Here is a 17,194-nt window from a genome sequence, read left to right on the forward strand (position 1 = left end):
TGCTGTTGCAATACTGGAGGAGGAACAGAAGACCACAAACTTATCCACAAATAAGGATGATTGTATGGACTTCTTACCACAGATGTGTGTTTATGGCACGAGGGCAGCACTTAAAACATGGCCCTGAGGAATACCATTCTCCTGCTTGAAACTATTCGACAGCACATTACCAACTCAGTACTATCTTGGCCTATCTATCACATTGAATTAAAACATTATAACAGGACTTCCTTTGATAAGATGAACAGATTCATGATGGGGAGATGTCCATGGAAGCCTCATTGGTGGTACTACCCTAGAATGTTGTGTGTCTAAGTAGTGTCCTACATCTTACTGATATCAAAGAATATACCTATAAAATGTTGTTTGCAGAGGAAGGCCTGCTGTATAGCTAACTCCAGCTGGGTCAGGTTGCCGCCGGTGAATTGACACCCCCTGCATCCACAATGAGTGACCTAGGAGCTGCCTGGTCTCTAACATTCAGTCCAGACAACAGTTAACCATTCGCTCCAAGGTCTTTCCCATACAGTTTGTCAAGGCAACACTCCAGCAACTACTGGGATACTTTCAGCCCTTTCTTGGTTAGTGAAGAGATATCAAAAACTGCCACCCTCCACAACTTGGAAAAGTGGCCTGTCTGCCACATCAAATTAAAACATTGTGAGAGGATTTGCTTTGACAATAGTTTCGAGTTCCTCAGCTGGCTGTATCGGATTTGGTCATGACTGGGTGCAGTATCTTGAGCCGCAGACAGTATTGAATCCGACTCCCACATGGAGAATGGGCAGTTGTTGGACTCCGAACTGTTGGACCTGAAGTCCAACTCATTCCTTTTCATGGTGGCATGGTAACGATGGAACGTTGGATCCTGGCTGGCAGTGGCAGCAGTAGTTGCGAAATGCTCTACCATTATCTGCACAATGTTTCTAGGTGTTGTTTGAAGACAGTCCTGTTTCAATAATGCCGCTACAGGTAACCAATTGCCTTTATTGGAGGTCCTCCTGATGACATCCCATACTGCAGCAGAACAAGTGTAATTGTTGATAGAGCCCAGGAACACTTCCCATGACCTTTTCTAGCTCTCTCTGATGATGTGTTGAGTGTTGGCCCTTGATACGCTACAGACTGTGAGGTTTTCCACCATTTGGTGGTATTCAAACAGTCACTGAGCCGCACACCTGATTCATAGTACTGAACAGCCCTCATTAGTCCGCCAAGGGACAAGTGGCCTCCTACTACTACAAAAGGACTTCAGGATGAAAAAGTCAGCCATTTGGTGGATTACTCATGTGATGTGGTCCACCCACTCTGGAAGCTGTCACAGCATTCAAACACAGCCAGCTGGCTGAGCAGTGTCCAGTTGGCTCTGCTGATCATCCATCGTTCCTGTATCCTTTCAGGGAGAGCTCCATCCAGTAGGTGAATCCAGAATGAAAAGTGGTCACTGGATTTAAGGTCATTAGTGACTTTCCACTGAACAGAGTCTGCGAGGGCTGGAGAATAGAAGGAGAGATCAATGGCTGAGGATGACCCAGCAGCAGCACAGAAACAAGTGGGAGTGCCTATGCTGAGGACGCTCAGCTTGTGAATCATCCTTAGGCTCTTCAAAACCCAACCCACAGGGCAAGGAAAGATTGAGCCTCGCAATATATGACAGATACTGAAGTCTCCCAGTAAGAGAGTCAAGGGAGGTGTTCTAGAAGATCCATGAGAGCTTCAGAGTCTATCATATCTCTTGAAGCTAAGTACAGCGAGCGAACAGTGAACCTCCAATACACATGGATTTCAAATGCAACTGCTTGTAGGTCAGTAGCCCAAGGTCAAGAAGAGGAGGGGTGTGTGTTGTCGACAAACAAGTGAACTCTTCCTTGGTCATATCGCCAGTCAGGTCATCCTTGCAATGGAGGGTATAGCTCGGGAGTATAGGGATACAGACGTTTTAAAATGTGCTTCCTCTATGTGCACAGGAGGCATTCCTGCACTAGTAATTACAGTTTCTCCACATGTCCTGAGCCCACCAATGTTCCATTGCAGTATGGGAATCTTTTATCATGGAGTTAATACTTTCAACCTCTTTTTCCACTGAGGAGTGGAGCTTGTATGGGGTAAAGGCTTGGTCTTGGGGTGAGATGAGTGCCCCAGGCCAGCATCAAGGTCCATCAGCTCTAAAGACAAATCATGAGAGACGTCAGAAGGAGTGATGTCAACATCTTCAGACTGCTTACTTCCTGTCTCCATCAGCAACTGATTCTTTGCCTCTGACTTCAAGTTGTTTGCATGGGGAGGTTTCGGAGCTACAACCATGGATATGGTAGTGGCAGCACTGGGCAGTGGAGCAGACTGAGTGTTTGGCATGACGAAGAACTCCACAACGTTGTAACCGCAGCCATTTTTCAGATGTTCTGGAGGGAAGTATGGGTTTTGAAGTAACTGCAGCAGCACAAGTGCATTGGTAATCAAAGGTTCTAGTGCTGACACTAAAAACTTCTTTTTGTGTAACAGCATTGGGCTTCTGAAATGGCTACTTAAGAAACGAAGCAAAGGAGATAATGAACATGGAGGGCAGCATGGCCTTTACTTCCCCCCCCCCCCTCCCCCCCTCAACATTTGGTATGCACTTCGTATTTTTAAGTTCTTATATCTTCTGTTCTTCAAGATATACGCTGCAGTCCCTACTCTAGACAAGGTGATCCCCACAGCAATTCACACTTTTCAAAGGAGATGAACAAGCAAATCCTTTGTGTGCTGCCTTACCAAATTTGCCCGAAGTGGCTTCTGCCTTACAACCAAGAGTAGCACGCCCAAAGTGCTGGCATTTGAAACAGTGCACTGAGTTGCGGACATAAGGCCACATGCTTAAGCGATGGAAACCTGCCTTGACATGCTCTGATAGTTCCATGCAATTAAAAGTACATATAAATGAGTCTGACTTAACAAGCTCACCATCCACACTATTCGGTTTACCATGGATATCAACAATGCCTTCTTGGGCCCAATCAGCTTTAAATTCATCTTCGGGAATGTCCACCAGATCTCTGCATGTCATGAAGCCTTTGCTGTAGTTCAAGGTGGTATGGAGCTCATTCCCAATGACATTTTACCCATGGCTATCGGGTATTAGCAGACTGGTTGCTTGTTGGGAACTTGAGGTTTCAACCAATACTGTCCCATTTCACAACCATTTGAAAGATTACGATGTACCTACAACCCCTCTATACTCTTCTGAATGCAAAAAGGTGAGACTTTTTTGAAGCTGGCCTCTTTCCTTTTAAGTACTAAAAACACACTCTGACTAGCAGCATGCATCCTGTTACTATACACAAGAATTCTGAAATGTTCCTGAGTCTGGAGGATGGCTACACAAGCCCGCTTGTTAGATTAGGTGTTAGCACCAACAAGGTGCCCAACCTTTGTACTGGACGGAGTAGTAGTACATTCTGTGAGTTCCAGCTCAATCCCACAAGCAGCTTCGGAGATAAGTGCTGACTCAGAGTCCCACTTGCCTGCATAAACCTTATATGAGGCACATCAGTTTCCTCAGAAATTACCCGCTATAAACTGTTCTACCTCAATAGCCATGCATCTCAGCAGCACACTGTACGCCTTGAGACTGACAGGTTTTTTATACAGGTTTTTATCATCCTCACGATCCGGACGGTCAAGCCAACATCCCCATTCCCAGCGACACACAATGTTCCCCCGTCACGCTGCATGGTGTTTGCTGAAACATGCCCAGAGCTTACCAGTCCCCAACTCAAAAAGCCCAGGGTCACAAAGTCCGTATCCAACAAACAAATGCTGAGCCCCTGAGGGCAGATGCTCGTACACCTCCAGTGGCAGACGCTACAAGAGATGTGTTGTACACTACAGCATGATTTGCTGTAAAAATTCCATGAATATACTATTCTAAAGCATCAACTAACACACTGTGACATCTTTCAAAACGATCATGGAGGTAAAATCAAAGAGAATTGAGCTCTTACCTAAGGTCATTCTTGTGAACTGTGATTTCTGTGAACTGTGTTTACCAACAAACCAAGTATTTTGAATTACTGTTTCTACTTATCTATTAATATGTGGACCATAGAATCTTTAGCACAAGTGAACAAGGGACCAATCTTCTGGATTGGTCTCCAGCCAATATAATTCATCATTGTAATCGATCAGATCCAGTATATGGATTTGTGATGTCATTTAACTTATGGGGACTCAGATTTTAATTGATTTTAGACGTACAATTATAGATAATGCTGCAAGGCTCTCTACAAAATCAGCAATGGAAGGAATGTGTGCAAAACACTAACTGGAAGTAGGGTAGGACGACTAGTAAGGACAGGAAAATTTCGTAAAAATGATAACAGGAAAAATAACACACAAAATGGGCAGTTTTTAGAGAGAAAATGGGAATTCCACAGGAGAACTTCATTCTAGTTGTTGTGACTTGCCGATCTTTCAAAGTGCCGCTGCACAGTTATGCGCATCCTCTACATGCAGCGCTGTCTGCCAGCCATGCAGCAGCAGCGCCACCTAAGTGGCCAGCCAGCGGCCGCTAGACTCGGACTCAGTTATGATTTGACTGTTAAAGTGTACACACATCTTACTCTGTTTACTCGATCTTTGACTTTCATGTATTGCGTCTTCCTTGAAATATATTTGTTCAACTTGAAGTTATAACAATTGGCAATGAGGTAGTGATTTTTCTTTTCCATCGTTGACCCACATGTTTCCATGGCTACTTTAGAGCAACTATTGTAAGGTCTCATAGAACAGCAAACACTTCTCACAAATGCGATTCGTGATTTCGTCGCGGCATCAAATGCCAGGCGTCTCTCGTCGTCCTCTCTAGCTCCTTTTCCTCCTTCCGATAAGACGGCGGAAGACTGGTCTGATTACGAAAAACGTTTTCAACAGACACTTCTTGGCATTTCATGTCGCGGACAAACAAACATGTAAGTCTCTGTTTCTTTCATGGATTTCACCTCAAATGTATCAGTTGTTGTCGCAATTGGCTCCTTCAAAAGATTCTGTGTCTTTGTCCTTTGCTGAAATGTGTTCACTTCTGTCCGTCTATTTTCAAAAGCAGACGCAAGTGGTAGCCTTCTGTGTTGCCTTTTATCGTTGTCAAAAACAACCGAATCAATCCTATCGCGCTTGGGCTGCTAAACTTCACGGCCTCAGTAGAAAATTTCAATTTGTTACTGAAGTTCACAAAGAATCCTACGCCGATTCCATGGTACGGGATGCTTTTATCCGATCGGCGCCTGACAAAGAAGTTAGGCAACGTGCCCTTTGGTTGGCAAATCCGACTCTAGATGAGGTCTTGTCCATCGCTCAGTCTTTTGAAATTTCTCGCACCGCTGGAGTGCAAATAGAGGCATGAAGCGACGTCGGGGAAATACAACCTCTGTGCGATGTTGACGAATGGTGTGGCGTGTCCCCACCGGCCGACGTGGCTGCAGTATGCTCCCAAGCGCAGCCTCGGCCTAACCGTAAACAACCCACTAAGAAACTGCAGCAAAACCCACAGCAACTTCCTTCATGTCCGCGGTGTTTTACGAAACATTCATGAGAAGATTGTCCACAACATTGGGCCGTGTGTCACAAAAAAAAAGGGGGTCATGTGTCATCCGTTTGCAAATCCCACCGCATACATGATGTTCATGAACATGACGCTGATTCTGATTCTGTGTTGTCTGTCGATTGTACTTCTTCCCTTTCAGGGAAGTTATTCCTCACTGTCCAAATACTTGGTCGACATGCTCGCATGCAGGTGGATACTGGTTCTGCTGCCAGTATCATCAATTCTCAGATGTATCTTCTGTTGGGTTCTCCAGTCCTGTCACCTGTCACTAGGCAATTATGGACTTACAATAAACAGAAGATTTCTCTCTTGGGACAATTTGATGCTGAGGTATCTTACAAATCTGTCGTTCGACCTGTTCCCGTATTTGTGGTCGACCATAGTAACGTGGAGAATCTTTTTGGTTTCGACGCCTTTCACGTTTTTGGGTTCTCCATAGATGACTCTGTCAATATCGTCTCTGATGCTATTCCTCAGGCTCAATTGGATTCCTTGTCGACGACACTGCTCAGCATAAGTTTTTTCGGGCAAGGCCCCAAGGCCCATTCCTGGGGCCCTTCGTGATCAGGTCAAATGGGATCTGGATCATCTCACTGCTTCAGCGGTCTTGCTTCCTGTCACTTCCGTTGCTAAGCTAAATGGTGATATTCGTCTCTGTGACGACTTCAAAGCCACTGTAAATGCTCAATGCCTTATCGACACTTACCCTATATCTCGACCTGAAGAATTGTTCACTAAACTTGCTGGAGGCCAGTATTTTTCTAAACTTCACCTGTCAGAAGCTTATCATCAACTTCCTCTCGACACTGCTTCCCGGCAGTTTCTGGTCCTTAACACGCCTTTCGGCCTCTATCAATACCAACGATTGCCATTTGGGGTTGCCAGTGCCCCTGCTCTCTTTCAGCAATTCTTGGAACAATTATTGCTCACTGCCTCTGGGTGTATAAATTACCAGGATGACATTGTTGTCACTGGCTCCACCACTGATGAACATCTTCAAAATCTCCGCGCACTTTTTCATGTCTTACAGACTGCCGGTCTTAAGTGTAATCTTTAGAAATCAAAATTTTTTCAGTCATCTATCATGTACTTGGGGTTTCAAATCTCTCGGGATGGTATTCGTCCGCTTCAGCAAACCGTCGCTGTGATCAATGCCCTTCCTCGCCCTACATCTGTTAAGGAACTGCAGGCCTTCTTGGGGAAAATAGCATACTATCACAAGTTTTTAGCGTCTGCTGCTTCGGTGGCTCAGCCGTTGCATCGCCTGTTGCATAAAAATGTGCCTTTTCACTGGTCCGCATCATGCGATGCGGCTTTCCAGAAATTGAAGACTATGCTGAAACAGGCCCCGTGCCTGGCTACTTATCGACCTGGCCAACATCTTGTTCTTGCCACGGACGCCTCTCAATATGGGGTCGGTGCAGTCCTTGCGCACCATTTTTCTGATGGTTCTGAACAACCCATTGCTTATGCCTCCAAAATGCTCACAGATGCCCAACAAAAGTATTCCCAAATTGAAAAAGAAGCTTTGGCCATTATTTATGCTCTTCATAAGTTTGGTGTTTTTCTCTATGGATCCAAATTTCATCTTGTTACGGATCACAAACCACTTGTTTCCTTGTTTCATCCATCAACGTCACTTCCCGACAAGGCTGCACACCGCCTCCAGCGTTGGGCTCTTTACTTGTCCCGTTTCAATTATGAGATTCATTTCCGGCCGACGGCTCAACATGCGAATGCTGATGCACTGTCTCACCTTCCCATGGGTCCTGATCTGGCATTCGATGGGGACGAACTTTTGTGTTTCCACATGGGTGTTGCTGAGCAGTGGGTTGTGGACAGGTTCCCCATCACCGGGGACAGGCTGGCGGCTGCTACGGGTTCTGACCTTACCCTCTCCCGGGTTTTACACTTTATTCAGAAGGGCTGGCCAGATTGTCCGTCCGCTAAGACTTCTGATCTGTTGCAGAACTACTACGCTTTGCGTTACCGCCTCATGGCTAGGGATGGCGTTATCCTCCTTTCCACCGAAAATGCTTCACCACGTGTTGTGGTACCTGCGTCTTTGCGTGCTTCGGTCTTGCACCTCCTTCACCAAGGGCACTGGGGTGTCTCTCGCACAAAATCTCTGGCCCGCCGACATGTGTACTGGCCTGGCATCGACTCTGAAATCACACACATGGTCGTTGCCTGTGGCCCTTGTGCGTCACAGGCCACCGCCCCAAAGTCATCTTTGTCACCGTGGCCTTCGCCTGAGAAGCCCTGGGAGTGTATTCATGCTGACTTCGCGGGACCTTTTTTAGGTACTTATTGGCTTCTCGTTACTGATGCCTACTCTAACTTTCCTTTCATTGTCCGTTGCATGTCGCCTACCACTGCGACAACCACCAATGTTCTAGCATGCATTTTCTCTTTGGAAGGCTTTCCCTCTACTCTTGTTACTGATAATGGTCAGCAATTTGCCTTTTCCGATTTTGCGGATTTTTGTGCCTGTCATGGCGTCATGCACGTCACGGCCCCTCCGTTCCATACACAGTCAAACGGTGAGGCTGAACGACTGGTCCGCACATTTAAGGCTCAGATGAGGAAACTCCTGACTTCTTCTGCTGCTGATGATGCGCTTCTCCAATTTCTGGCTTCTTACCGTTTCATCCCCACTGGTGACCACAGCCCGGCTGAGCTCTTACATGGCTGACAGCCCCGCACGCTACTTCATCTTCTGTGGCCTTCCACCTCACGGCTGCGGGTGCCTTCGCTTGGCCGGTTCACCGCCGCCGACCTTGTATGGGTACGGAGATATGGCAGGCGGCCAAAATGGAGTCCTGGCCGCATCTTACGACACCGTGGCCAACGCCTGTATGAAATCCAGATGGACATGGGTGTTGCAGTGCGTCATTCGGCACAGCTTCGGCCTCGTGTGCCAGCAACGCCTGTTCCAGATGCCGCTACACCACCTTCGGCTCTACCTGACGCTTGGGATCCTGGAATCTCTCATTACTCACAACTCAGTCCTCTCACCATCATATCAGTGCCAGCACAAGAACTGACGCCACCAGGAGATGTGCCCATGCAGGAACCAGATGACCATCATCTGTCGGAGCAACTCTACTCGCCTCCTTCTCCTATGGACGCGGACACATCGCCCATGTTTCCTGTTATAACAACCGGACTTGCCGCAACGGGCAGATTGGTACACGGGGCCCCCAGGTGGAGGAGGAGGAGGAGGAGACGAAGAAGCAGAAGATGAAGAATTATATTAATTTCAAAATACCAAAGAGGTCATTAAGTGTACCTGGAATTTAGTGGAAAAGCTAGTTTCAATATCAGTGTGAAATGTGGAGGTTGTGAAACATCTCGTGTCATACTGAAGCCAAATATAGAATAAGGTGGTCATTCCACGCTGTACTGAAGCTCTGAGGTATTGACAGTGCATTTCAGGAGAGAACTATCTTCTGAAAAAATTTCAGTGTTGTGTGGTTGCTGAGTTATTTTTCTGTAATTGATTAGATTTAAAGGTTTTAACGTCAATGATTTCCTTTTTTCCAGTAATCTCAATAAATGTGATATGTGATGTCAACAAATACAATGTAACTGATAGGCACTTCTCATTTCGAAAATAACTGTGAAAACAATTAAATAAGAAAAAATAAGGAACATGTGGTACTTCATAAATAAAGATACACAAACTAATAAAAGAATTGGCAAAAAAGACACCAACATTGGGAGAAAAATTCGCCAAATTTTTTTATCAAATCTGTCCTAAAATAACACAGAAATTGGCAAAATCTCACTAAAATTAGCAAAAAATAGCACTACATTTGCAAAACAAAATCACTGAAAGTGGCAAAAATAGTACTGAATTCAGCCAAATTAGCATTGACTCTGGCAACCAAAAATCAGCCATAAAACGAAACCATTTTCTCCTGTCTCTAATGATAGGACACATGTTAAGGACATCTGGGAATAGCTTCCATGGTACTAGAGGGAGTTGCAGAGGGAAAAATTTCTAACAGACGAAAAATATTGGAATACAAAGAACAAATAATTGAAGATTTTGATGTAAGTGTTACTATGCTATGAAGAGATTGCCAGAGGAGAGGAAATTATGGTGGGTCACATCAAACCACCAGCCAGAAGACTGTTTAATCAAATATCCTCCTCCCCCTCCCCCCCCCCCCCCACACACACACACACACAGAATGATAAGATGACAATCATTTGGAACCTCACCACTAACAAATGTGAGACCATGGCACCAGCACCTTAACCACTCCCTCTCGCATCAGTTCAATTCGTCAGTTATGTTGGTAATAAAATTAAATTAAAACGAGGATACTCTCTCTCTACATACTCTTCGATTCCTTCGGTGTGCTCTAACACACAAGCAGAAGCTATTATCCTCATATTTACAGTGGGCCTATCATGTATGCAAGCATATTTTTATCAATCATACACAAAGACTACTGAATAAAATAAGAATCTAATTTGTGATACCTCAAGTATTTTTACAAACTATTCAAAGAATAATAGAAACATATATGTCATACTAGTGTCACATGTAGAAAATGTGGTACAAGCAATATGTTATCTTACATCTTCTATAGAAATAAATAAATACAGTTGACAGACCTGCTCCACTGACATTTTTAATCTCTCAAGTTCAGTCTGTTCATGGTGAAGTTCCTGCTTCAATTCATCGATCTTCTGCGTAAGGCTGACAACCTCAATCTGTAGCTTTTGACGTCGAGATTCTAAATCTCGAAGTTCTGCGCTGACCGAACCTGGTCATAGAATAAATGATCTAAACACACTGAAAAAATTTGCTATTAAATAACAATAAACAGAATAGAATAGAATTTATTGTCTGGTAACATACAATTTCAAGCCATTGACTTAATGTACAGGAGACTCGTAAAACACAAAAACTGTTTTACAATGTTCCTTATAATATCAGTAATATTATATACAGTACTGAATAATTACTTAATGAAGCAATTAATAATTTTTCTTCAAAAGTAATTAACTTTTAAAAACTAACAGTCCTAAGCATTTGTTCTCTCCTGCTCAAATTTTCAGATTGTCATTTATGAATTCTTCTACTGAATAGTAAAATTTCTGCATTAGTTTCTCAAATAAGGATTTTTTCAATGTTTCTAAATTTATGTTCAGCAATTCTCTTCCTCTCACTTTGTTGTAAATTTTCACACCCATATAAAGTGGAGTTTGAGCGTAAAGTTTTAAATGGTGGGTGGGCAGCATAAATTTATTTCAATTTCATCATGTTGAAAATTATTTGCTACAAATAAATCAGGGTTACAGTGTACAAAGATAATCAGATCATATATGTACAATGAGGGAACACTTAACATACTTAGATCTTTTAGGAGTGGGTGACATTATTTTCTTCACCCTACATTATGCATATTTCTAATGATGTTTTTCTGAAGTTTTAGTATTTGACACATATGGTTTGAGTTACCCCAAAATACAATTCTGTACCTTATTACTAACTCAAAGAAACTGTGATATACTACTTTTCTTATGTGCATAATGGTAGCATTGTGCAATATCCTCATTCCAGATTCTAGGCTATTTAATTTATTTGCAAGGTACTGTATACGTGATCCCCACGATAGATTTTTATCTAGTTGCATTCCTAGGAATTTCACAACAGCTAGCTTCCTGAAAATCCTGGTTTTTATGACTGACCTGAATATCATTTAATTTTGCTTGTTTTGTTTTGAACTGCATTAATTGAGTCTTTGCCATGTTTAATTTTAACCCATTTAAATCAAACCAGGTATCTAATTTTTCTTAAGTACTTAATACAGTTTGCAGAATTTGATCAGTACTGTCACTTTCAATGATTACATATGTGTCATCTACAAATAAAACTGAGTGACACTCAATATTAAGTGGCAGATCATTTATGTAAAACAAAAACAGAATGGAACCTAAGACAGAACCTTGCGAAATGGTTTTCCACTTTGAAGTATAAGTCCCTCTCTCTGATGATATAACCACTCTGTCTTCTGTTAGTTAGATAGGACTTAAACCATTCTAATAGCATGCCCCTAAGTCCATACTTTTCCAATTTACAGAGTAGCAAGAAGTGATTCGCACTATCACAGGCCTTTGATAGGGCACAAAAAATTCCTGTGTCATGCAGTGAGTTGTCTAGAGATGAGCTAATTTTATCAACAAAATGATTTATAGCAGATACCGTGGTTTTGCCTTTTTGAAATCCATAATGATTTTTTAAAACTATTTTAAATTTATCTATGAAATTTTGAATTTGTATGGTGACTACCTTTTCAAATATTTTTGATTGTGATGGAAGAAGAGAGACTGGGCAATAGCTTCCCATACATGCTTTTGTGCCTTTTTTAAATAGTGGCTTAACTACTGCGTACTTCAGTGTGTCTGGAAAATAACCTCCTTGAAGGGACTGGTTAACTATTGTAGTTAGTGGCTGCGCAATTATTTTAGACACTGTTTTTAACACTTTTCTTGTTATCCCATCCCATCCTGCTGATGTTTTACTTTTTAGTGATGTATCACATTTTCTATATCTTTTACAGTAGTTTTAGTAAATGTACTGAACTATTCACCTTCAAATTGCTCCATGTTTCACTTCCATACATGGCTACACTCCATACAAATACTTTCAGAAATGACTTCCTGACACTTAAATCTATACTCGATGTTAACAAATTTCTCTTCTTCAGAAACGCTTTCCTTGCCATTGCCAGTCTACATTTTATATCCTCTCTACTTCGACCATCATCAGTTATTTTGCTACCCAAATAGCAAAACTCCTTTACTACTTTAAGTGTCTCATTTCCTAATCTAATTCCCTCAGCATCACTCGACTTAATTAGACTACATTCCATTATCCTCATTTTGCTTTTGTTGATGTTCATCTTATATCCTCCTTTCAAGACACTTTCCATTCCATTCAACTGCTCTTCCAAGTCCTTTGCTGTCTCTGACAGAATTACAATGTCATCGGCGAACCTCAACGTTTTTATTTCTTCTCCATGAATTTTAATACCTACTCCGAATTTTTCTTTTGTTTCCTTTACTGCTTGCTCAATATACAGATTGAACAACATCGGGGAGAGGCTACAACCCTGTCTTACTCCCTTCCCAACCACTGCTTCCCTTTCATGCCCCTCGACTCTTATAACTGCCATCTGGTTTCTGTACAAATTGTAAATAGCCTTTCGCTCCCTGTATTTTACCCATGCCACCTTTAGAATTTGAAAGAGAGTTGTCCAGTCAACATTGTCAAAAGCTTTCTCTAAGTCTACAAATGCTAGAAATGTAGGTTTGCCTTTCCTTAATCTTTCTTCTAAGGTAAGTCGTAAGGTCAGTATTGCCTCACGTGTTCCAGTGTTTCTACGGAATCCAAACTGATCTTCCCCGAGGTTGGCTTCTACTAGTTTTTCCATTCGTCTGTAAAGAATTCGTGTTAGTATTTTGCAGCTGTGACTTATTAAACTGATACTTCGGTAATTTTCACATCTGTCAACACCTGCTTTCTTTGGGATTGGAATTATTATATTCTTCTTGAAGTCTGAGGCTATTTCGCCTGTCTCATACAGCTTGCTCGCCAGATGGTAGAGTTTTGTCATGACTGGCTCTCCCAAGGCCATCAGTAGTTCTAATGGAATGTTGTCTACTCCCGGGGCCTTGTTTCGACTCAGGTCTTTCAGTGCTCTGTCAAACTCTTCACGCAGTATCTTATCTCCCATTTCGTCTTCATCTACATCCTCTTCCATTTCCATAATATTGTCCTCAAGTACATCGCCCTTGTATAAACCCTCTATATACTCCTTCCACTTTTCTGCTTTCCCTTCTTTGCTTAGAACTGGCTTTCCATCTGAGCTCTTGATATTCATACAAGTCGTTCTCTTATCTCCAAAGGTCTCTTTAATTTTCCTGTAGGCAGTATCTATCTTACCCCTAGTGAGATAGGCCTCTACATCCTTACATTTGTCCTCTAGCCATCCCTGCTTAGCCATTTTGCACTTCCTGTCGATATCATTTTTGAGACGTTTGTATTCCTTTTTGCCTGCTTCATTTACTGCATTTTTATATTTTCTCCTTTCATCAATTAAATTCAATATTTCTTCTGTTACCCAAGGATTTCTACCAGCCCTCGTCTTTTTACCTACTTGATCCTCTGCTGCCTTCACTACTTCATCCCTCAAAGCTACCCATTCTTCTTCTACTGTATTTCTCTCCCCCATTCCTGTCAATTGTTCCCTTATGCTCTCCCTCAAACTCTCTACAACCTCTGGTTCTTTCAGTTTATCCAGGTCCCATCTCCTTAAATTCCCACCTTTTTGCAGTTTCTTCAGTTTTAATCTACAGCTCATAACCAATAGATTGTGGTCAGAGTCCACATCTGCCCCTGGAAATGTCTTACAATTTAAAACCTGGTTCCTAAATCTCTGTCTTACCATTATATAATCTATCTGATACCTTTTAGTATCTCCAGGGTTCTTCCATGTATACAACCTTCTTTCATGATTCTTAAACCAAGTGTTAGTTATGATTATGTTGTGCTCTGTGCAAAATTCTACCAGGCGGCTTCCTCTTTCATTTCTTAGCCCCAATCCATATTCACCTACTATGTTTCCTTCTCTCCCTTTTCCTACACTCGAATTCCAGTCACCCATGACTATTAAATTTTCGTCTCCCTTCACAATCTGAATAATTTCTTTTATTTCATCATACATTTCTTCAATTTCTTCGTCATCTGCAGAGCTAGTTGGCATATAAACTTGTACTACTGTAGTAGGTGTGGGCTTCGTATCTATCTTGGCCACAATAATGCGTTCACTATGTTGTTTGTAGTAGCTTACCCGCATTCCTATTTTCCTATTCATTATTAAACCTACTCCTGCATTACCCCTATTTGATTTTGTGTTTATAACCCTGTAGTCACCTGACCAGAAGTCTTGTTCCTCCTGCCACTGAACTTCACTAATTCCCACTATATCTAACTTCAACCTATCTCCTACATAGCTATTTATAAAGATTTTGTTACATAACTCAGAAATGAGCAGGATTTACACAAGTTTTATGCTCTATCCTGTGGCACCAGTTTCAGATTTGATCACTGACCATAATGCCTTTGATGTGTTTTCACTATCCTATATACATCTATTACTTGCCAGTTCTTTGGCTGCCTTTACAACTTTTTTTAAAAAAATTTGTAATTTTTTACATAGGTAACAAACTCAGGACTTTTGTTATGTTTTAGTTCCGTAAGTAGCCATGTTTTTCTTGCACTAGAGATTTTTATTCCTTCAGTAATCCACTTTAATTTATTTCCTACTTTTTATGATGTACAATAAGAGGGACAGCAACTTTAAATATCAGTGTCAAGTGTGCTGCAGTTGCACATATACAATTTATGAGAATGACTAAGTTTCAAATTTCATATAAATCAAAACAACTTACTCAATCAAGAAATCAGAAATGTAACATACTAAAAAGTGCTTGAAACATAATAGCTTCAAGACAGTCAAGAAAATTATGCCAGACCAAAACGCATTATTAAGTTTGTACATGAGCATGTGTTACATCGTGTTGGCATGTAGTACTATGCTTTTGATACACCAATCCCATGGCTCCAACACTTTCAAACAAGTTAATAATGCAATTCTCCATGCCCAATGTTGGATCTGCTCCCTCCCCATGTGTTATCATTACCTTGTAAAAGCCAGTCAGTCACTGATAACAATATTTTATTGCTTATTGAAAACTATCGAAAACTGATCATCAAAGAATATGACAGAAGAAATTTCATGATCAAGCACACACCTTTTATCCTCAACATTTCTTCAATCCTTAACTTTAAATCGGAAGCTTTCATTGTGCTGAAATCCTCAAAAGCTTCCAACTGAGAGCGGGTTCTATGTACATCGCCATTTGGTGCATTGCTCTCGACCTGAGAGAGAGAAAAAAAACTAGGATAATGTAACGAAACAACAATCAATGAATAAATGAATCACTCAAAATACCAGTAAATGATTTAAACATAACCATACTGATAAAAAAATCTTACCTGGTAGTGTTAAATTTTTACCATTCCCCCTCCCCCCCCCCCCCCCTCATGAATTCCTATTGACATATTCCACATTAACTTCAGACTATACATCACACACAGGAGATGATCTCAAGACGATATTAATCAAAGAAACCCCAGGTTGGAATATCAACAATGTAGTAAAGATGACACATTAAGTTGCAGGCAGGCAGAATTAAAAGACATATAAGCTTTGTGCCACAGCCTTTGTCAGAAAAAGAAAGTGAAACACACACCATTCATTCATCAGAGGTACAAACTGCCAGAGTTGGTGGTCATGTATGTGTGTGAAGTATGTTTGCTTGTGTAAACGAATGGTGTGTGTTTCTCTTTCTTTTTCTGATGAAGGCTGCGGCCGAAAGCTTATTTGTGTCATTTAATTGTGCCTGTCAGCAATTTAATGAGTCATCTTTATGGTAAGTAACAATCTTTTTCTACACTGTTGATATTTCAAGACTACATTGGTAATATTCTAAGAGTTCAGCAAAATAAAAATTTTCAAATTGATTCTCTGACATATAAATTGAATAAAATTTCAGTAATGGAAGGAGCAACACTTCTTTCTGGGCAAGATTTTGACTCTTATGGCCAATTACAAACAAGCTACACAATAATCACCAATACTCAAAATTCTGTACTCAGCAGAAACGTACCTTACATATCCATGATAGATAGCTTCATGTTCCAATATAATGAAAAAGAAAGTCGCTCTTCATCATATAGCAGAGATGCTGAGTTGCAGATAGGCACAACAAAAAGATTGTCACAAACAAAGCTTTTGGCCAGTAACACCTTCATCAAAAATAGACAGTAGATAACACACACACACACACACACACACACACACACACACACACACACACACGACTCATGCACACATGACTGCAGTCCCAAGCAACTGAGGAAACACTACGAGCAGCAGTACCAGTGCATGACGGGAGTGGCGACTGGGTGGGAGGAAGGAGGAGGCTGGCATGGGGATGGGGAGGGATAGTAGGGTAGGGGTGCCGGACAGTGACTTGCTACTGGGAAGCATGCAGTGACGAGGTGGAGAAAGGTAGGGCAGCTATGTGCAGTCAGAGGACAGTAATGTCCTGCCCACTATCCTTCCTACACCTCCCACAGTGGTATTCTGCCGCCCACCGAACCGACACAATATACTTGTCCATCCTTTCACAATCCCTGCTCCCAACCCCTTACCTCATGGCTCATACCCCTGTAATAGACCTAGTTGCAACACCTGTCCCATACATCCTCCAACTAACACCTACTCCAGTCCGATCACTATCATCATCTATCCCATCAAAGGCAGGGCTACCTGTGAAACATGTCATGTGATCTACAAGTTAAGCTGCAACCACTGTGCTGCATTCTATGTGGGCATCACAACCAACAAGCTGTATGTCTGCATGAATGGCCACCGACAAACTGTGGCCAAGAAACAAGTGCACCACCCTGTTACTGAGCACGCCGCCAAACATGATATCCTTCATTTCAATGACTGCTTTACA

The 17,194-nt window shown here is 42.0% G+C and overlaps 1 protein-coding gene across 1 annotated transcript in view; it reads right to left on the reverse strand.

Moving 5' to 3' along the window:
- Positions 1-17,194, reverse strand: part of LOC124595361 (exostosin-3) — a 150,950-nt gene that overhangs the window by 101,147 nt on the left and 32,609 nt on the right. Inside the window, exons 3-4 of the mRNA XM_047134079.1 lie at positions 15,419-15,545; positions 10,211-10,362 (exon numbers count right to left, since the gene is read on the reverse strand). Of these exons, the coding sequence (XP_046990035.1) occupies positions 10,211-10,362; positions 15,419-15,545 (279 nt within the window). The remainder of the gene's footprint in view (positions 1-10,210; positions 10,363-15,418; positions 15,546-17,194) is intronic.

The sequence above is a fragment of the Schistocerca americana genome, chromosome 2 (genome assembly GCF_021461395.2).
Source record: "Schistocerca americana isolate TAMUIC-IGC-003095 chromosome 2, iqSchAmer2.1, whole genome shotgun sequence".
NCBI classification, from domain to species: domain Eukaryota; kingdom Metazoa; phylum Arthropoda; class Insecta; order Orthoptera; family Acrididae; genus Schistocerca; species Schistocerca americana.